Below are 21,644 nucleotides of genomic sequence, written 5' to 3'. Positions count from 1 at the left end.
ATGATTGTTGGCCACCATAGTTTAGAAGACTGGTTTCACCGGGCAATGTGGGTGCCTAACACCTTCCCACCTTATAACATAGCCTCTAAACTTAGACTAAGGGTTAGTAGATCAAATGCTTATCCTTGTAATTTTCAATTTCTAGATTGTAACTAGGAAACAAAGCCATGTACTTTATCTTAGATTGTATCTAGGACCAAAGCCATGTAATTTTCTATGTTCAATGTAAATTCAATTTCAAATTAATAAAATGAGGAATTTTTTAATTATGGTTTTCTTATTTTTCCAATAATTAAATATGTGGTGACTCCATTGTAAAACCCTTAATCTAAAGAGGAAAATATATTCAGTCGAACCTCCATTTTGAGAGGCAATAACACGACTCCACCCATTCACATGTGTTTGGCCCAAAACATCATAAAAACGGGCCGGGGGTGCGATCTCTCACAACAGCACAAGTCTTTGGCTGTGAAGATGAAAAGTCAAGTGTCCTAGTATGTCTACTAAAGGACATATAGGATTTAGAATTCTCCTGAAATTGAGTTAAAAATCTCAAAACTTTTAATAACTCGCCAAGAATAGGCATAGAGCTTTTAGACAAAGGATGAGGCCTATTAGACACTCACTTATGAGAAAAAAACTTGGAACAGTTAGGACGAGTGTGACTGGAAGCACCACAATGGTGACAAACATGAGTAGTTTTAGAACTACAAGATTTTCTAGAAGGAGGTCTAACCTTAGGGTTTGACAAAGATATTAACTTAGGACAATTTGGTCTAAAATGACCAACAATATGACAATGATGACAAGTGGGGACAAATTCAAAATTTTCTTTTAGCCTAGGAGGAGTTTTAGACATAGATTTAAAAACTTTAGCGTCTATATCAGATTTTTTACCTCTATCTATCCCAACAATATTAGCTTTTAGCTCTTCAATATTCCTTTTAAATGGAGGAATATAAAAAATCTTTTTCTTTTGAGATAGGCTCAACAACAAGTTTGGCACTAGTTTATTTTTCAACTTCAGTTTTAGATTCACCTAGTTGCTTTTCCAAACTTTTAATTTTGTCCACATGAATGAAAATTGATTTTTTAAATTCACATTTAATTTATTGGATTCATCAAATTTTGCAGTCAATTCATCTTTTTCAAGTTTGACCTTCTCAAATTTAGCCTTTAGTTTGGTAAAACTTTTAACAGACCTGACATGAAACTTATAGAGCTTACAATAGGCATCTTGAATATCATCATCATCATTCAATACAAGATCATGCAAATCAAAACAATCAACAGTTTCCATGACAATAGGAGTCAATGGATTACACAGCAAATTTTAAAAACCTAATCTGAGTGTGTCTACTCTGATACCACTTGTTGAATTATAGGGTGACCCTAGTTAATTACTTTAATTACCCAAATTGATTAATTACATGCAAATCGTGGAGGCACAAGCAAATTAAAAAATAAACTAAAGTGCAGTGGAAATTAAATTGTCTCGGTGATTTGTTGACTAATGGGAAAAACCTCTTACAAGGAAAAAACCCCCCGCCGAGTGATTTTCAAGGCACCACTCCTAAGAATCACTAATCAAGAATTAAGAAGTTATAAATATAAGGAATCTTACCACTATCCTAGACTATTCCAAAGTACTAACTTACAGTTGAACCTTTACTCCAATCCCCAATTAGACTTGATCTTGTAAAGTCTTCTTCCTTTTTTTGCACAGATCCCATTATGTGACTAACTTCCCAACAACTGATGTTTGTTGTTAGATGCAAAGTTCTTCACTTCAATGCAAGTTGAAAATTTGAAAGACTTGGTTACAAAACCCTAAGGTGCACAATAATGCAGTAACTTCTCCAAAAGTATATGAATTCTCTAGATGAGTCTTTATGTCTTTGATGACTTTTAAAATAAAGCTTTTATACCCTTTAGGAGTTTAGTAAACGAAACCCTAGTAATCCAAGTCATCACGGGCCAAAATTTTGATCTGAGAATTTTTTATTTGCATAGCTCGATAGATTAAGAGGTGTCGAGCTAGTGTCAAGGTCCATCATTAAATCTCAATAGATGCTAGTGTCGAGAATAATGTTGAGGTTCACTATTTCATCTTTTCTTCACTTGTTTCTTGATTCAATTTTCATATTGAATGTTCAATTAGTGTATAAAAAACTAATAAATATTTAGACCCCAAATTTCAACAATGCTAACACAAGCTTATACACAAACAATATATGTGCCGAATGATGAATATAAACTATATCCAAATTGGTAAAACACTCTAAACCATAATTAATCACAAAAACAACAGAATTAAAAGGTAAATAGTAAAGGAAGAGAGATGCAAACACAAAGATAACACTAGCACGTGTTATCGAATAGGAAATTAAAGAACTTGACAAAAAACCTTTCTGCCGCCCTCCAAGCAATCAAATGATCCACTAAAGAATAAAGTTGGGATGCATGAATAGCAGAAGACCCTCTAAGCCTAATCTACCTAATGCACCTAAGCCCTCTAAGCTTCTTCCTCTAACAGGATTGAGCCTAACCGTGTCTTCTTTAGCTTCTCGGATCCTGTAATAAACCCATTGCATCAACCAAGTAAATTGGTCATCTTCGAACTGCTTCCTAAGCCCCAAAATACCTCATCATTTATATGAGTATGATGAGATAAGGATTTGGCAAATGTACCTCTCAAGGATATGTTAATAGAGAGGGTGAGAGTAGAGGAATTTGGAGAATCAAATATCAAAGATTGTGGATGAGTCAATTCTTTTTTTCTCTAGGTTTCTCTCTCAAAATTCTCTCTGGAAGCTCTCTACATTTTGTGGCTATAAGGGTATTTATAGTAGTGTATGTGAAAAATGTGAAAAGTCATTTTTCTACATAATAGGGCATTCTGGTGACTTAGTCTTGCGAGTGAGACAAGTCGCGAGTTTGAGTTGCAAGCTAACTACCTGGCTAGACTATACATTTTGTCTTGTAGTGCTATAGCTGTCATGAGCCTTCAGTTCCCTACATGCTTCACACATGTGCTACTTTGCTGACTTGCCAGTCGCGAGATCTAGTCGCAAGGCTCCTTTGTATGCACACATCTTAAGTCTTCTTCACACTCTCTTACACACAACCCTTACATAATTCCAACCTAAATACAAGATATCTAATTGCTAAAAAACAAGAAAATTTGGCATGAAATAAAGCCAACACATGATTGAATAAATTCAACCTAACACATATCTTCAATGATATCACTTATATTGGTTACTCAACATACTTCATGATATTTTAAACACATCTTAGATCTACCTAATTACAAGTAAAATGTATTTTGTAAAAGGATATGCCAACACATGAAACGTATGACCCTAAAAATTATAAATAAAATTGGGTTATATATTTTTAATCATTCATAAGTAATTTTAACCATTTATTTATTATTAAATAATATATATGTTTGTTCTGTTTAGACCCCTTAAACCAGATTGTTTAACCTAATATATTAGCCAAGTGATTACTTAAGTTAATTATTTAGATCTAGGTTAAACAATAATACAATAATAAATCATATCATGCATAGTACTAGAAAAGTAAATAACACCATGATATGATGACCCAGGAAAATCGATGAAATAAACTGTTTCAAGATAAAAACTCAGGGAGGATTTAACCTAGCTATCCTCAAGAAAAAGGAAATCCACTATAAGAGAATCGAAATTTTTACAATCTGATTTAACCCTAAATCTATTACTACCTCAAATAGTAACTTATTGACATGGTCACATGCAAGTTTTGAATCCACAGACTCCTTTTCTTGGATTTACAGCAACACAAGCACCCACTCTTATGACTTTGAGATCCCACTCAAAGGTTTCAAATCACCTTCAATTGTTGATCTTTGTAGTAGCAACTAGGTTCTACAACTGCTTGATTGTAGATCTTGCTCCAGTAGAAGCTTGTATAGTTAGAAGGTACAAAACCTTTCATATCTCACAAAAAGTAACACATAAGTCTTCCAAAATTCTGCAAAACATAGCTAGAGTTTCTCTTTTATATGTGAACAAGTTAGATTGAAACCCTAAACGTTTTTGTGGGCTTGGGCCTAGTTTAAAATTTTTGTAGAATCTAATTTCTGCGATTCTTGATCGATCGGGCCTAATTCTTGATTGATCGAGCTTAATAGATTCTGATTTTCTTTTTAGCAATTAGCTTGAACTTGAAGCTTGAAACATACACCTTTGAGCAATGCCTAACACAGATACTAGACATGTTTTGTTCTTGGTTTGCCAACACATTCAAAATAATAATTCTAAAAGTTTAGAACCTAACAATATAAATGAAATAATATCTTATATTACTGATTAAGGTTAGATAAATATGTTACCAAAAAAAAAAATGTAATGTGAAATTATTTAGTAGAAACCATTTTTTTCGTACTTAGTACTCATGTGCACTTACAAGGCACAATGATGCCATTTTCTCATCCCCAAAAGCCGGAGCTTCCATAACTTCTTACCTAATTTTTAATCATTGCATGTAATATTTATCTACATGTGAGATATGTGGGATTCACATATTATGAGAGAGACAATATGCGCATCTAATACATATACTAATTGTTTGTGTGTAGTTGTGATTTATAATAACAACATAACATAGTGCTTCATGAACACAATAAACACCTTTGGTGGATGATTTTGCCTCACATAGGTAGGATTGTTTTTATAAAGAATAAATAGTAAACTGGTATTTGAGTAAGATTGTGACTCTTGAGATTAATATATTTCTTCGTACAAATATGTCCATGTGTTCCTATAAACATTCACTTGGACATATATAATTTTTTTTTCCCTCTCCAACAAACATAAAATTGAGTATATTAGGAGATGTTGCAATTGTTAAAAATAAATAAATAAATAAATAAATAAAAAGATTCGTCAAAACATTCATTAAAGCACCATCCACAACACAAGTACATAGCCCAAACCCACAAAAACCCCATACCCATTAACTTAACATATAGCCATAGCCTACCAAACTGAGAAAATTTATCATGTATCCAGTCTCTCATATGGAGTGAGTTCCACAATGTGGAGTCCACCCCATATGAAATGGTCGATTCATGTATATCTACTACAAGTAATACCACCTCAAACCAACGAATATTGAATACACTACTATAGAAGCACCACTTGCCATAACTATTCAACAATAGCCCATGCTATTGTGATTCAAAACCATGGTATTTAGTGGGAGAGCCAGGAATTTTTTTCCAGAGGAGCGAACTATCATGACTGTTAGGTTCTAAGAATTAGAAACTAATGTATTAGAACTTCATTTTGTAATGTTGGCAAACCATAATCTAAATGTTTTAGTCTTGTTTAGACTTGCTCAAAGTATATGCTTTTTATACAAAGTAGGAATCAAGTTGCTGCAGGATTTACTGTGTGAATCTGTCTGGCTCGATTGATCGAGAATTAGACTCAATCGATCGAAATTCATGCAGATTGTTTTTTCTACAGAATTTCCAACTTAGCCCAAGCCCGTTTGACGTGTAGGGTTTTATGTTTTACTCTTAGTATAAAAGGGAAAACCCTAGCCACGTTTTATGGTTGCTCTTTATGTTGTGTGTGTAAATCTTTTGTGAAATCTAGAGGTGTTTACCTTCACACATACTTAGGATTTCCAAGGTTCAAGATTATGTCAAGAACTTGGTGATCATTCAGTTGCAAATTCAAGAACTTAAAGATACACAAGCAGGAGTGCTTGTGCTTGCTGGGAATCCAAGAAAGAAGTATTCCGTGGACTCGGAGCTATCATGGGGTCGTGGTAGTAAGTTTTCTACTCGAGGCAGCAATAGGATGTTAGTGGTCTAAGTCACTATTGTGTAAACTTCAATTCTTTTATAGTGGATTCGGTTTACCTTGAGGATAGCTAGGTTAAATCCTTCCCAAGTTTTTTGTCGGTTTGATTTTCTTAGGTCATCATATCTTTGTGTTCTTTATTTTCCGCACTTTACATTGATATGATTTATTTGTGTTAACCTAGAACTGCATAATTTGACTAAATAATCACTTGGCTAATTAACTAGGTTAATCTGGTTGTGTTTTAAGGGGTCTAAAAACGTACAATGACTAAAAAATATATTTTATTTTATCAATTAGGTCATGCTAACTAGTGCCCTTATGGCATTAGTTAACAATTCATTTTAAGAAAGTTTTGATACCACTTTTAAGGGAAATAAAAAAAGTTGTTAAAACATTAATTGTTTTATTTTTTTTCTCATAAAAAGTTTTTTTAATTAGCCAAGTTTATTAATTAATCAAATTAACATGCAAATGTGTGGTTGTACAAACAAATCACCAATAACTAAAGTATATAGTAGAAAATAAACTAACACAGTGATTTGTTTATGAATGGGAGAAACCTATACGACAAAAATCTCACTGTGTGATTTCAAGGTCACCACTCTCGAGAATCCACTATTATCACAACAAGCGGTTATAAGTAAAGGAATTCCAGTACCTTATACCGACCTGCAGTTGAACCCTTACCCCAATACCCAATTGGACTTGTTCTGTAATGACAATCTCTCCTTATAAATGTACGGCACTCAGTACGTGACTAACCAATTGCGCTGATCCCAGTATATGACTTCAATCACCAACTAGAGAAGGTTGTTGGTTGCAAAGTTCTTCAGTTCATCACACAATGAAGATTGAAAAGCTCCTTGGTTACAAAACCCTACGATACACAAACACAGCAACTTCTTCAAAAGAAAGTTGAATTAGGGTAAATTTTATCTCTGGTCACAATTTGCTTGAACAAACTTTGCTCAACACTTGTGCAACTTGTTCCTACCTTTGATGGCCCTTAAAATAATCCTTTTATATGTCTAAGGTGGTAAGAAAAGAAAGCCCAAATATACAATCACGGATTGAATGAAAAACAGTCCTGAAAAACTGAACTTCATAAACCTTAACAGATACCCTATTTGTCAAGCTGCTGTTAAGCCATAGGCTTCAATAGCTCTACAAGTCTCGATAGATAGCTAGCTGTTGAGCTTTAATGATAGGCACTTTTCAGACTTGAATCTTGGACAAACTTGCATGGCTTTTTCACTTGAGCTTGAAACAAGGTTTCTTGAAGTATTAAACACATCCTATATCTACCAAATTACAAGTGAAGTGCGTTTTATCAACGGATTAGCCAATTACATAAAATAGTAACATATGTTTCTAACAAGTGAATCACATATGTCCTAACAATCTCCCCCTTTGGCAATCCGTGACAAAACCACAACAAACAAATGAACATATGAGAGAAGTCATAAATCACTCAACTCATATTCACTTTTTACATACAATAAAATTTGTCCTAACACAAACTCTTGAAAAACTTTGCAAGAAAAAAGTCTATGGCAAGAAAGACTTTGACAACCTGTATTTTTGAAATACTTTAAACAAAACTCATCAAGGCATCTTTATGTGAAACAGAAATAATAAATTGCATACAATTATAAGAAACATATGTATAAAGAAAGAAAATAAACAACACATGGAGAGATAGGTGAAAAGAAACTATAATAACAACCTCAAATGTATGTATGTATGTATGTATATAAACAAGTACAAGGTTTGTTATCATAATATGATCAAAAGATCTAAGGTACAGGAACAATGTATCTAAAATAGAAAGAAAAGAAAAAGATACATAAAATCCTCACTACATCCCTCAATGTGCACACTCCCCCTAACAAAAATCTCCTATACTAACTCCCTCCCTTAAGTGTGACTATTTTCACAACCAAAACTAGTCCCCCTTTTTTCACGAGTGACAAAGGGTAAGAGTGTCAAGTAGACATCTCGTCAGAGCTGGAAGAGCTAGCATCTCCATCCTCACCATCAACATCGTCGTTAGAGTCATCATCGTCCTTGGATGCCTCAGACGCCTCAGGAGGAGGAGAGGGAGACTCCACAAAGCCACGAAGGCAAGCCTACCGTCTAGCAATACGGTCGACACGAGTGTTCACATGACACAACTCATCAGTGAGAGTGTCAAGGTGAGCATCCATGCACTGAAGCTGCGCCATGATCGCGTCAAGAGTTACACCTCTCGCTGAAGTAGAGGGAGCGGAAGTGGATGGAGCTAAAGGAGTGGGAAGAGATGCTAGACCGGACTACCTCAATCAAAATTGCACCTCGCTCTGTTTAATGGTAGCATAGTTAATGGCACATATAATGTGGAAGTGGTCGGACGAGGGAAAAGGAATAGAAAAATGGCATAAAATCTATGTGATAGTTGGAGGGAAGATGAGCTTATCACGAGTTTCCATATCCCTATACACATCTATAATAGAAAGAATGAAATGTGAAGGAAAAATCAATAATGAGATGCTCAAGAAGGGAAAGAAAAAATCTAGCACAGGGCTTTGTGATAGAGTTATAATGAGTAAGAGGGTGCAAAACAAAAGTCATAACCATGTTCATGATTCTAGGACCTTTAGCAAAGGTTGAACATTGAGTAAATTGACGATCACCCTAATCAGAAAGGTACTCGCAAAAAATGGAAATCATCTCGTCTTTGGACACAGTCCAAAGATGCTCACAACCGGGGTAGTTAGGATGCCTACCTTCGAGATATGGAGCACCTCGAATACAATATTCGGTGTGACCATTATGCGCGTACCTCGAACGCAAGTATGAAAAAGAGGTACAGAAGTATCCAGTCCATGCATGTTGGAGTAGAACTCCTAGATCAGCATAGAAAGACATGTGACTGAGATGTCATATAATGACTCCTAGCCCCTACTGTGAATGACAGTGGGTAGGTCAGTGTTGGAGAAGTTCGACAAGATGACTCGGCATTTCGAATGAATGCCTCGTCTAGAGAAGTTCTCCAAGAAGTCCTTTCAGTCATCCTTATCACAGAACTGAACAAAAGATGGGGTGGGATTAGAAGACGAAGATGCCCCGGAATGAAGAGGATTCTAGGACGAAGCAGACTTACATTTCGGTGCCATTGACGTACTAACATAAATTAGAGAGTAAAGGGGAAGAAAGAAACACTCAAAAAAGTCCCAAACAGTTCAAATATACAAAAATATATATTGGATATAAGGTACATATGCATGAAAATGCATGAGCATGTGACGTGTAGAAATAATTGCATCATGTGCTCAGCCTAATCCAATCCTACCAGCACACAATCAGTTGCACACATCTAAATGCATGACAATACTGTTATAATGCTCATGAGATGCAATGTATAAAGTTTTTAAGATCAAATCTTCAAAACCCATCCCAAAAATTTTGCAAAATCCTCTTTGATTTTGAAAAACCCCAAAATTTCCAAAAATCCCAAAAACTTAGGTTACAAACCATGAAATGCATGAAAATGAGAGATTTAGACATTTACCAAGTGAGGAAGAACTTGAATAAGCTTGAAAAATCCTTGAGGAAGAGGTTTAGAGAGAGAAAAGAGTGTTTGGGAGATGAATAGACACAAACAAATTGAGAGAGATTGAGGAAATGAAGTTTGGATCACACAGAACCTTTATATAGAAGTTCAGTAATTCTTGACAGATAGAGGTGTTAAGAGGTGTAGAGATAGGTGTTGAGCTTTAAACGCTTCGACAGATGCAGCTGTTGAGAGGTGTCCACAACAAAATAAGCTCGATAGATCGAAGAGGTATCGAGGAGCTATCAAGGGGACAAGAGATTTCTCGATCGATCCACCTAGCTATCGAAAAGTGTCAAGATTGCAATGAATAACAATAGATGAGCTCGATAGATAAGCCAGGTGTCGAAAGATATCAAGGAGCTGTCGAGATTGCTTAAAAACAATTTTTCAAGAAGAGAAAAACACAGATATGAATGCAATCAAGCATGCAACTCAACCAAGGATCCAAACGTCATTTTTGATAAGTGTAATTTTTATATGATTTTTATTATCCTCTTATTCATTAAAATTGTTAGTTTTCTTTATTTCTTTTGATTTGGTTTTATTTTTATTTATATTTATCTATTCATTTGTTCTTTGAAGGAATGAGAAGATTCAGATTAATCTACAAGGGCTTTACATGCAAAGTGGGGCTAAGCCAATTAAATCCAAGTCCAATTCAGATTAGGATTCCAACTTGCACATCAGTTAGTATTTTTGGCATAACTTTCGGTTTAGATATCCAATCGAGATGATTCAGTTGGGCTGGAAATTTAACTTAAAGGGCTACAACTTTGTAGTTTACCAAAAGTCCGAATTCTGACGTTAAATGGGCCAAAATCGTCAGTTAAATGAAGCCTAAAATTTGGGATTTTCTCCAAACGAGAATAGGATTCCTTGACCTATTTAAAGACTCTTTAGAGAAAAAAAGAGAGAAAGAAGAGAAACCTGAGAGGAAAAGGGGGCTGCCGCATAGAAGAATTTGCCTTTGAGAGTCTTTATGAAGAGGAGGATCTGAGGACAAAGGCGAGAGCTTCATGTTGATCAACCAATGCAGATGAAAGACATAAATTTTATTTGTTTTCTTTTCAATTTTATTATGAATTAAATTTTATTTTCTAGAGCAGTGATGTAGTCTAGCAATGAACACACAATTTATTTTCTGAGTTATTTTATTTTTAATATTTCCATAATTGAGTGTTTAATTCTTGTTCTTAATGCTTACTATTTTTTACAAATTATAGTTTGATCAATTGAATTAGAATGAGATTCAGAGGTGATTTGTTATTTTAGTTCTAGAATTAAACACCATTAGTTGAGCGAAAGTAGAGATGCTTTACCGCGACTAGTGTGATTTTTCAAAAAATTCAAAGTACGCAGTGAGTCTCCAATTAATTAAATTCACATAGAGATATGGAATTGTTAGTTTAAGATATTTTTGATATTATTCGAGAGAAGATATTGAATACTTAAGGAGTTTTTAATCATCAATGGGAGATTATTAGAATTTAATAATTAGGAAGAATAAATTGTGTGGGATTTGTTAGGTGAAATCAACTGCTCTAGATCCATTCTTATCATATTTTTACACTGTTAGGTTTTTTACACCTTGTTAATTCTTTTTATTCGTAGATTTATTTTTATTAAATAGTTTAATTTAATTCAGAGAATAGAACGTTCCATTTATTTTCGATTTTCCAAATAGTAATTAATTTAGTGAATTTCGGTATTCAATAACATAGTTAATCCTTGTGGGTTCGACATTCATTTTCTATAAACACTTTACTACTTGTTATGATTCTGTGCACTTGCAGATTATTTTACGCGAAAAAGTTTTTGGCGCCATTGCCGGGGATTAACTATTTGTCATTGATATTGATACTAGCTAGATATTTACTACTTTGGATTTTATTTTATTTACTAAAAAAAAAAAATTAATTAGGTGCATCTGAGTTTGTTTTCTTTCTTTTCAGGAATTAGAAGTGCATGCCCCGATCTAAACTATCAGAGCATACACTCTTTGATACTAAAATTGAAAGAACCTTACGTCAGCTCAAGAAAGAAAAGAAGAAAGAGGCCAACACATCTCTATCTAATATGGCCGATCAAGAGCAAAAGGCATTAAGAGATTATGCTATGCCCTCGGTAAATGGAGCTACATCGAGCATAAGGAGGCTAGCCATACAAGCCAATAATTTTGAGATCAAATCGGCCATCATTCAGATGATACAGCAGACTGTCCAGTTCGGGGGGCAGTCACAAGAGGATCCTAATGTCCATATTGTAAATTTCTTGGAAATTTGTGATACTTTTAAACATAACGAAGTGACAGATGATGCGATTTGACTAAGGCTTTTTCCCTTCTCACTTAGGGATAAAGCAAAAGTTTGGTTGAATTCTTTGCCACCTGGCATCATTACTACATGGGAGGAGTTGGCACAAAAATTTTTAGCAAAATATTTCCCTCCCGCAAAGACAACAAAGCTAAGGAATGATATCACCACGTTCATCCAATTTGAGGGTGAATCATTATATGAAGCATGGGAGAGGTACAAAGATTTATTGCGAAAGTGTCCTCATCATGACCTTCCAAAAAGGCTTCAAGTGCAAACATTCTACAATGGTCTAGGAGGTACAAACAGGTTTATGGTTGATGTAGCAGCTGGTGGAGCTTTAATGAGTAAAACTCATGAGGCAGCCTATGAACTTCTAGAAGAATTGGCATCCAACAACTATCAATGGATTACAGAAAGAGCAATGCCAAGAAAGACAGCTGGAGTTTTAGAACTTGATTCTATTACCTCATTGGCGGCACAAATGGCAACTTTGTCTCAACAACTAGGTAAAAATGAATGTTAATGCTATTCAAACTAATGTTGTTTGTGATCATTGTTTAGGAAATCATTCAAGTGCTAACTGCCAAGTGGGAAATCCTTTTGCCCAATTGAGTTATGGACAAGCAAATTACATGTCAAATTTTCAACATCAAAATAATCCATACTCGAACACGTACAATCCTGGATGGAGGAATCACCCCAACGTCTCATGGAGCAATAACCAAGGGCAGGCTAAACCACCTCAGCAATTTCCACAGCAAGAGAAGAAGCTGACACTTGAGGACATGTTCATGCAGTACATACAGAAGACAAATATGGCGATCCAAAACAACTCAGCTTCAATCCGCAATCCTGAGGTGCAAATCGGTCAGCTCTCAAGCATGCTCATAGAGAGGACTACAAGAACTTTGCCAAGCAACACTATCACCAATCCGAAAGAACATGTAAAGGCAATATCATTGAGAAGTGGATGAACATATAAGGAGCCAAAAGTAATAAATGCCAAACAAGATGAAGCTGTGGATAATGAGGAGTCAAAGGTGAAGGAAGCCGAGTTAGAGATGAAAGAAGTGGAGCAAGCTGAGAAGACTAAGGAGAATGAAAGAGCTTCAAAATCCAAAAAATCTATGGAAGTTACTTTTGAGACTTATTCTCCTTCAATTTATGATCCACCAGTTCCTTTTCTGCAAAGATTACAAAAAAACAATGTGGATGATCAGTTTTCTAAATTTCTAGGTATATTTAAGCAATTGCATATTAATATTCCTCTCATTGAAGCTTTCGAACAAATGCCTAAATATGCTAAATTTTTGAAGGATATTATATCAAAGAAGCGGAAATTGGAGGAGCATGAAATAGTAATGCTGACAGAGGAGAGCAGTGCAATCTTACAAAAGAAGTTGCCGCCTAAGCTGAAAGATCCGGGGAGTTTCACTATCCCTTGCACTATAGGAAAATCTTATTTTGATAGAGCTTTATGTGATTTAGGGGCAAGTATTAATCTAATGCCTTTCTCTGTTTTCTGGAAATTGGGTCTTGGAGAAGTAAAGCCGACCACTATCTCTTTACAATTGGCGGATAAATCCATTAAATATCCAAGAGGAGTCATTGAAAATGTATTAGTAAAAGTTGACAAGTTCATCTTCCCAGCTGACTTCATTGTCCTTGATATGGATGAGGACGAGGAGATCCCTTTGATATTGGGTCGACCTTTCCTTGCGACGGGGAGGACCTTAATTGATGTCCAGCAAGGAAAACTTGTTTTGAGGGTTGAAGAGGATGAGGTCACTTTTAATGTATTTAAGTCTATGGAATTTCCTTCCGCGACACATTCTTGTTTTCAAATAAGTGACCGAGACATGATCATGGCCGATGAGATTTGTGCAATTGATTTTCAAAAGTTACCACTTGAGGTATGTCTTACTCACTCTACACCTGTTAAATTCAACGATGAAGAGGTTAAAGAGTGTGAAAGATATTTGGAGGCTACACCACTCTTTCCTCCTTCAATGCAACCAAAAGTGGAAGACCTAAAATCATGTCAGCCAACATCTCCACCAAAGGAACCTCCTAAACTTGAGCTCAAACCACTTCCATCAAATTGAAGGTACGCTTTCTTAGGCCAAGACTCTACTTTGTCAGTTATTATTAATAGTTCTTTGAGTGATGTAGAGGAGGAAAAGTTGCTGAGAATCTTGCGGGAACACAAAATGGCTTTGGGTTGGACCATCTTTGACATCAAAGGAATTAGCCCTTCAATTTGTACACACAGGATTTTAATGGAGGATAACGTCTAGCTACAGACGTTAAATAAAGTGCTTTTGGGAAGCAACCCAAGTTTTTTATTTTTATGTTTATGTTTTTATTTTTCATTTATTTTTCTTTTTTTCTTTCATTTTGTAGGAATAAAGAGACCAAAGAAATCTTCAATGGGTACATGACTGCACCTCAAGGAAAAATATTCAATTACAAATTAGGGGATCTCTTCTTCTTTCTCATTCTTTTATTTAGTTTTTCTTCTTTTTTCCCATTGAGGACAATGTGAAATTTAAGTTTGGGGAAAGGGAATTTATTTTATTTATTCCCAAAAAAAAAAAAAAAATTGCCTATGATAAGAATATGGTTGAAAATTCTTATAATTTTTAGGAATCATTCTCATTGTGTAAGTCCAATTGTTAATTCTTTACTTGATCTTGTTTAATTTGATATGATCATTAATCATTGTGCATACCTAGAGAAATTTAATGTGAATTTTGTAAATTTTGATGATCTCTACTTATTCTAGAACTTTTTGAATTACTCTCATGGAGAAATCTTATACAGAATATTACTTGGGAAGTGATTTAGGCATTCTTTGAATCGATTGAGCCTTTCAAGCTTACCTCTTTATTATCTCTATCCCTAGTTATCCAACTGATCTATTCTTACACTGGGTTGAAGAAAAGAGAAGATATATGAGTGTTTGAAAAAAAAAAAAAATTGTACAAAGTTCCATTTACTCCAATGTTTTGAGTTGCTTAGTAACTAGGGGTATTCATTACCAATGTTTAGTCTTACGTCAAACTGTAACTTGAAATATGAGTATGCAAAAGCACTTCAAGTTTGTGACTTGTTGAGTAACTGGGTGCATCCATCACAAATGCCTGCATTCACGTCAAAAGATAAGTGACGACTTGAAGTAAGAAAAAAATCTTTTGATGAAGAGAGGTATTTTGAGATATTCAAAGACTGAGAAAAAGTTATATTTTAGAAGTGAGAATGCTCTATTTGCTTGAACCTTATCTTTTCTTATAGCCCCACTATATCCATACATCACAAGCCTAATAAAGGCCTATTGATCCTGGGTAATATTTTGTTTTATATTAGTGGAGAGTGATTTAAAAAGCAAGCTTATAGAGTTTTTAGAGATCTGTATCTTATTTACTTGTTTGCATAAAACTATCCATGAAGCTAATGATGAAGTGAGAATGATAATGTGATGGAGTTGAGTTTTGAATTAACTTTTGGACTTGATTAATTTGGAATGATTCCTTTGAATTATAAGCTTTATGCAGATCTTTGAGGCAAGAAGAAAAAAAAAAAAAAAAAATCAATTTATGAAGCAAAGCTTGTTTTAGTTGTTTTTTTTTTTTTTTTTTCTTTGCTCGAGACTAGCAAAGTTTAAGTTTGGGGAATTTGATAAGTGTAATTTTTACATGATTTTTATTATCCTCTTATTTATTAAAATTGTTAGTTTTCCTTTATTTCTTTTGATTTGATTTGATTTTATTTATATTTATCTATTCATTTGTCTTTGAAGAAATGAGAAGACAGAAATCAAAGGTTTTGTACAAAATCCAAGTCCAATTCGATTAGGATTCCAGCTTGCACATCAGTTAGTATTTTCGGCATAACTTTGGCTCAGATATCCAATCGAGATGATTCAAGTTGGGCTGGAAAGTTAACTTAAAGGGCTACAACTTTGTAGTTACTAAAAGTCCGAATTCTGACTTAAATGGGCCAAAATCTTCGGTTAAGTGAAGCCTAAAAATCTGGGATTTTCTCCAAACGGGAATAGGATTCCTTGACCTATTTAAAGGCTCTTTAGGGAAAAAAAGAAAAGAAGAGAAACCTGAGAGGAAAAGGGGGCTGCGCATGAAGATTTCTTTTGGGAGTCTTTTGAAGAGGAGGATCTGAGGCAAAGGCGAGAGCTTCATGTTGATCAACCATCAGATGAAAGACATAAGTTTTATTTGTTTTCTTTTCATTTTATTATGAACTAAATTTTATTTTCTAGAGCGTTGATGTAGTCTAGCAATGAACACACAATTTATTTTCTGATTATTTTATTTTTAATATTTCATGATTGAGTGTTTAATTCTTATTCTTAATGCTTACTATTTTTTACAAATTATGTTTGATCAATTGAATTACAATGAGACCGAGAGGTGATTTGTTATTTTAGTTCTAGAATTAAACACCATTAGTTGAGCGAAAGTAGAGATGCTTAACCGCGACTAGTGTGATTTTTCAAAAAATTCAAAGTACGTAATGAGTCTCCAATTAATTAAATTCACATAGAGATATGGAATTGTTAGTTGAAGATATTTTTGATATTATTCGAGAGAAGATATTGAATACTTAAGGAATTTTTAATCATCAACGGGAGATTATTAGAATTTAATAATTAGGAAGAATAAATTGTGTGGGATTTGTTAGGTGAAATCAACTGCTCTAGATCCATTCTTATCATATTTTTACACTGTTAGGTTTTTTACACTTTGTTAATTTTTTATTCGTAGATTTATTTTTATTAAATAGTTTAATTTAATTAGAATATAGAACGTTCCATTTATTTTCGATTTTCCAAATATAATTAATTTAGTAATTTCGGTATTCAATAACATAGTTAATCCTTGTGGGTTCGACATTCGTTTTCTAAAAACACTTTACTACTTTTACGATTCTGTGCCTTGCAGATTATTTTACGCGAACAATTTTGAACTCTCAAAATCATCTTTCAACCAAAAAAAAAAAAAAATTAAGCACATAGATCCCAAACACACACACACACACACACACACACACACACACACACACACACACACACACACACACACACACAATAAGTCTAACCAATTTTATATTTTAAAAACAAGTCAAGACAATTTAGTGAGCGTACATTAACATATGTAAACCTTGTGATGGCAAAATCACATTGTACCTACACATGTGTCACGAGTAGCAAAGAATATTGCGTGCTGTGTGTGAAAAACATCGCAAGATTGCATAAGTATATAAATGTTATGACAATTTGACATATGAGAAAATCACTTTAACTCACACACAATCATAACTGTTTAATGGGGACTATCACCTTCTAGGTACATTCTATAACTCCCACATCTCTTAGAATACACACTTGCAATCATAAATAAATCATTTTGATCTTTTTGCTTTTAATTTTTCTTTGCATATCTTTCTTTTTAAGCAAATCATGCATGGGCATATAAGAGATAGAAAAAAAATACTCAATGATGTTAAGCTTTTGACATTCCAATTTTGCTATGCCGAAGCACACAGATGTCATTTCATGATTGGCAGGCAACAGTTGTGAGATGATTATTTATGCCTTTGTCTTAGGATTTTCTAGTCCTTCTCATCAAAAATAGTAATACGAGTGTTAAGTATAAGAGATTACTTAATCTTACTCATCACACACACGAGCCACAAAGCTCACTTACTTAATTGTACATAGAGTTGCTCATCTAAGCCACAAAAGATACAAAGTTTAGAAAACTTTGTTTCAATGGCCATCCAAGGTACACAAATACCAATGTACATAAACACATTATTTTTGTACTTTTCTTATTTTTCAATTTTTTTTATTTTTTTATTTTTATATCAAAAACAAAATAAACAAAACTGAAAACAAACAAAAACATGTTAAACAAAATAAAGCATAAAAACTAGACTGACTCAAAACTTGAAAGCAAAAACACACAAGTAATGCAAACAAAAACAAGTAGGGGAGAGAGAGAAGAAGTAACAGAATCACTTGGTGCCATTTTCCTTCCACACCTTGAAAGAATCTTTCCGTCTTGCAAATCCTTGTTTCGGTGGTAAGGGGGAAGAATTAAAATTATTCAAGTTTGAAAGGAACATGAGGGCTTTGAGAAGATCTCCAAGAGGAGCAAAAGAAGATGGAGTTAGCCTTCTTAGCCCTAGGGTTTTTAACTTCTTTCTTATCTTGTTTAGCGAGTGCTCCTAAGATAAATTTATCCTTGTCTATGTTGTCACTAGCTAAATCAATTTTGACATTGGTGTTCTCAATTTCAATATTATTAGTAGGAAGAACAAAAACAGTGGAACTAGTAAAAGCAATACTAGGAGAAGAGAAATCATACCCTAAATCGGTTCAATCGGAAGTAGATTTTTGAAGACTGAGCATTTCATCGAGCTTAGCGCTTGAAGTCCTTTCCAGTTGAGCTTTGACTTGGAATAGTTCTACCTCAAGCTTCTTGATCTTCTCAACCAAGAAGTTATTCTCAAACCTTAATGCTCCAATTATCTGATTGGTTTCATCAAACTTTGTGGAAAGCTCTTCACGCTTAAGCTCCACATCACTACGCTTCTTAGCGGTCAACCAATACAACTTCTCATGCTTTTCTATGACCTTGTATAATTTTGCATAGGCTGTGTAGATTTCATCTTGTTCATCCATCTTCTCAAACTTGGACTCCACCAATTCCTCTTCTTCGTCCACATCTTCAATAATCCCTTCAGTAGGATTGACAATGGCAGTGAAAACATTTAGGATTCCCAATGGTCTTCCCAAAGTAGTAGCAAGTGCCTTGCTCTTCCCAATGGTCTTGAGATATGTGGGGCACTCTTATTTCATATTTCCAAAGCCTTGACACCTGAAACACTTTGGTCCTGAAGAAATAGTGTACTGACTGTCATCCTTAGTATCCTTCTTCCCTTTGTCTTGGCTCTTAAACTAAGAAGAACTAGATTGCCTACGATCCTTGTTGAAGCCCTTCCCATTAGCATTCTTCATGAACTTCTTGAATTACCTTGCAATGTAGGATTTCATCTTAGAATCCTCATCGTCTGAAGACTTATCAGTATCACTGCTCTTAGCCTTTAATGTCATGCTTTTGCCCTTACCCGACTTGCCAATTCTTGTTAAACCTAACTCATAGGTCTGCAAATTACCAACTAGCTCTGTCAACAGAATCTTGTCAATGTTCTTTAATTCCTCGATTGCGGTGATTTTAGCATGAAATCTCTCGGGTAGAGATTTGAGAACCTTTCTCATAATCTTGGGTTCAGGAATGGTTTCCCCAAGATTGAAAGCTGAGTTCACTATGTCCTTGAGCTTGGCATAGAACTCATCAAATGACTCATCCTCCTCCATCTTGATCTCTTTGAAGCTAGTAGTGAGCCTTTAAAGCTTCAAGTCCTTGACAGCCTTTGTTCCCTCATAAGTTGTTTGGTGAATGGTCCATGCTTCCTTTGTAGTTTCAGTGGAGGATATCTTCTTGAATTCCTCATTGGTGAACACACTGAATAAGGCATTCAATGCTCTACCGTTGAAATTTGCCGCCTTGATCTTAGCAACATCCTAGTCGGCTAGTGCTTCATTTGGCTTGGTCCAACCAATCTCTATAGCTTGCCACACCTTCTCATTTAGAGACTGCAAGAAAGCTCTCATGTGTACTTTCCAGTATGCATAGTTAGTACCATCAAATAAAGGAGGTATAATAAGAGACTGTCCTCTATCCATGACAAACAGGGGTCAATAGATCACATAGCAAAGATTAATCCTAATCAGAGTGTGCCTGCTTTGATACCACTTGATAGGCCAAAAACGTATTGACCCCTTGTGATGAAATTAATTGATTAATTAGGCAAGTTTATTAATTAATTAAATTAACATGCAAACGCGTGGTAGCACAAACAAATCACCAATAACTAAAGTATGCAGCGAAAAATAAATTGACATAGTAATTTGTTTACGAATGGGAAAAACCTACACGGAAAAAGCCCCATTGAGTGATTTTAAGGTCACCACTCTCGAGAATCCACTATTATCACAACAAGCAGTTACAAGTAAAGGAATCCCAGTACCTTATACCAACCTATAGTTGAACTCTTACCCTAATACCCAACTGGACTTGTTTTGTAGTGACAATCTCTCCCTGTAATGCACGGCTTCCAGTACGTGACTAACCAATTGTGCAGATCCTAGTATACGACTTCAATCACCAACTAAAGAAGGTTGTTGGCTGCAAATTTCTTCAGTTCATCACACGATGAAGATCGAGAAGCTCCTTGGTTACAAAACCCTACAGTGTACAAACACAACAGCATTTTTACAAGAAAGATGAACTAGGGCAAATTCTGTCTCCGTCTCAATTTGCTTGAATAAACTTTGTTCAACACTTTGTAAAACTTGTTCCTACCTTTGATAGCCCTTAAAATAATACTTTTATATGTCTAGGGTATCCTTTTATATGTCTAGGGTTGTGAGAAAAGAAAGCAAACATACAATCACAGATTGAATGATAACCAGTTTTGAAAAACTGAACTTTATAAACCTCAACAGATACTCTATCTATCGAGCTGCTATCAAGCCACAAGCTTCAATAGCTCTACAAGTCTCGATAGATAGCTAGCTGTCGAACTTTAATGACAGGCACTTTTCAGACTTGAATCTTAGACAAATTTGCATGACTTTAACACTTGAACTTGAAACAAGGTTTTTTGAAGTATTAAACACATCCTAGATCTACCCAATTACAAGTAAAGTGCGGTTTGTCAAAGGATTAGCTAATTACATAAAATAGTGACATATGTTCCTAACAAGTGAATCACATATATCCTAACACATTTCATTTTGTATGTAAGTTTTGTCACAGATTACCAAAGGGAGAGATTGTTATGTTATAAAAGTTTAGAACAATTCATAAACCATGAACACAAACTTATCTAGATATAGATTCATAAGTCTATAGGTATAATTAGACAATGCTCAAGGTGTTATAAGTCAGAATACAAGATAAAGGAAAGCTGCAAGTTTTGCTATGACTTTAGTGGTGTTTGTATGTTTTTAGACCCCTTAAAATACAATTAGATTAACCTAGTTAATTAGTCAAGTGATTACTTAGTCAAATTATCAGATCTAGGTTAACACAAATATATCATATCAATGTAAAGTGCGAAAAATAAAGAACACAAAGATATGATGACCTAGGAAAACCAAACTAGTAAAAAATCTATGAAGGATTTAACCTAGCTATCCTCAAGGTAAACTGAATCCACTATGAGAGAATTGAAGTTTACACAATAGTAACTTAAACCACTAACATCCTATTGCTGCCTTGAGCAGGAAACTTACTACCACGACCACGTGACAGCTCCGAGTCTACGGACTACTTTTTTCTTGGATTTCCAGCAAGTACAAGCACTCCCGCTTGTATATCTTTAAGCTCTTGAATCAGCAACTGAATCAATCACCAAATTCTTGACATAGTCTTGAATCTTGGAAACCCTAAGTATGTGTAAAGGTAACCACCTTTAGATCTCAATGATGATTCACACATATAGCATAAAGAGCATCTGTAAAACATGGCTAAGGTTTTCCCTTTTATACTTAAAATAAAACATAAAACCCTACACGTCAACCGGGCTTAGGCTGAGTTGGAAATTCTGCAAAAAAAGCAATCTGCACAACTTTCAATCAGTCGAGTCTAATTCTCGATCAATCGAGTCAGGCAGATTTATATAGTAAATCCTGCAGCAACTCGATTCCAACTTTATATGAAAAACATATACTTTGAGCAAGTCTAAACAAGACTAAAACGTTTTGATCATGGTTTGCCAACA

At 34.6% G+C, this 21,644-nt stretch overlaps 2 protein-coding genes and 1 non-coding gene across 3 annotated transcripts; 2 read left to right on the top strand and 1 right to left on the bottom strand.

The window, feature by feature from the left end:
* The first annotated feature begins 11,535 nt into the window (after nucleotides 1-11,535).
* Nucleotides 11,536-12,748, top strand: LOC111998291 (uncharacterized). Its single transcript, XM_024030389.1, has 3 exons — nucleotides 11,536-11,681; nucleotides 11,811-12,280; nucleotides 12,336-12,748. The coding sequence occupies exons 1-3, from the start codon at nucleotides 11,536-11,538 to the stop codon at nucleotides 12,746-12,748; spliced, it is 1,029 nt and encodes a 342-aa protein (XP_023886157.1).
* On the bottom strand, nucleotides 11,920-12,026 carry LOC111998319 (small nucleolar RNA R71). Its single transcript, XR_002881446.1, has one exon. It is a non-coding gene; the product is annotated as a small nucleolar RNA R71 (small nucleolar RNA).
* An 87-nt stretch (nucleotides 12,749-12,835) lies between the features above and the next one.
* On the top strand, nucleotides 12,836-13,879 carry LOC111998292 (uncharacterized). The gene has a single exon (XM_024030390.2). The coding sequence runs from the start codon at nucleotides 12,836-12,838 to the stop codon at nucleotides 13,877-13,879; it is 1,044 nt and encodes a 347-aa protein (XP_023886158.2).
* Nucleotides 13,880-21,644: the final 7,765 nt, after the last annotated feature.

This window comes from Quercus suber, unplaced genomic scaffold (assembly GCF_002906115.3).
Source record: "Quercus suber isolate HL8 unplaced genomic scaffold, Cork oak 2.0 scaffold_349, whole genome shotgun sequence".
NCBI classification, from domain to species: domain Eukaryota; kingdom Viridiplantae; phylum Streptophyta; class Magnoliopsida; order Fagales; family Fagaceae; genus Quercus; species Quercus suber.
Note: the sequence above shows the minus strand (reverse complement) of the source record. Positions and strands in the feature narration are given on the sequence as shown.

Bases quoted from the DNA above. Each gene is read 5' to 3' on its own strand.
- LOC111998291 (XM_024030389.1), top strand. From the start codon at position 11,536: ATGGCCGATCAAGAGCAAAAGGCATTAAGAGATTATGCTATGCCCTCG. The intron at 11,682-11,810 runs GTTCGGGGGGCA...CTTCTCACTTAG, and splicing joins ATGATACAGCAGACTGTCCA to GGATAAAGCAAAAGTTTGGT. The intron at 12,281-12,335 runs GTAAAAATGAAT...ATCATTGTTTAG, and splicing joins AACTTTGTCTCAACAACTAG to GAAATCATTCAAGTGCTAAC.
- LOC111998292 (XM_024030390.2), top strand. From the start codon at position 12,836: ATGAAAGAAGTGGAGCAAGCTGAGAAGACTAAGGAGAATGAAAGAGCT.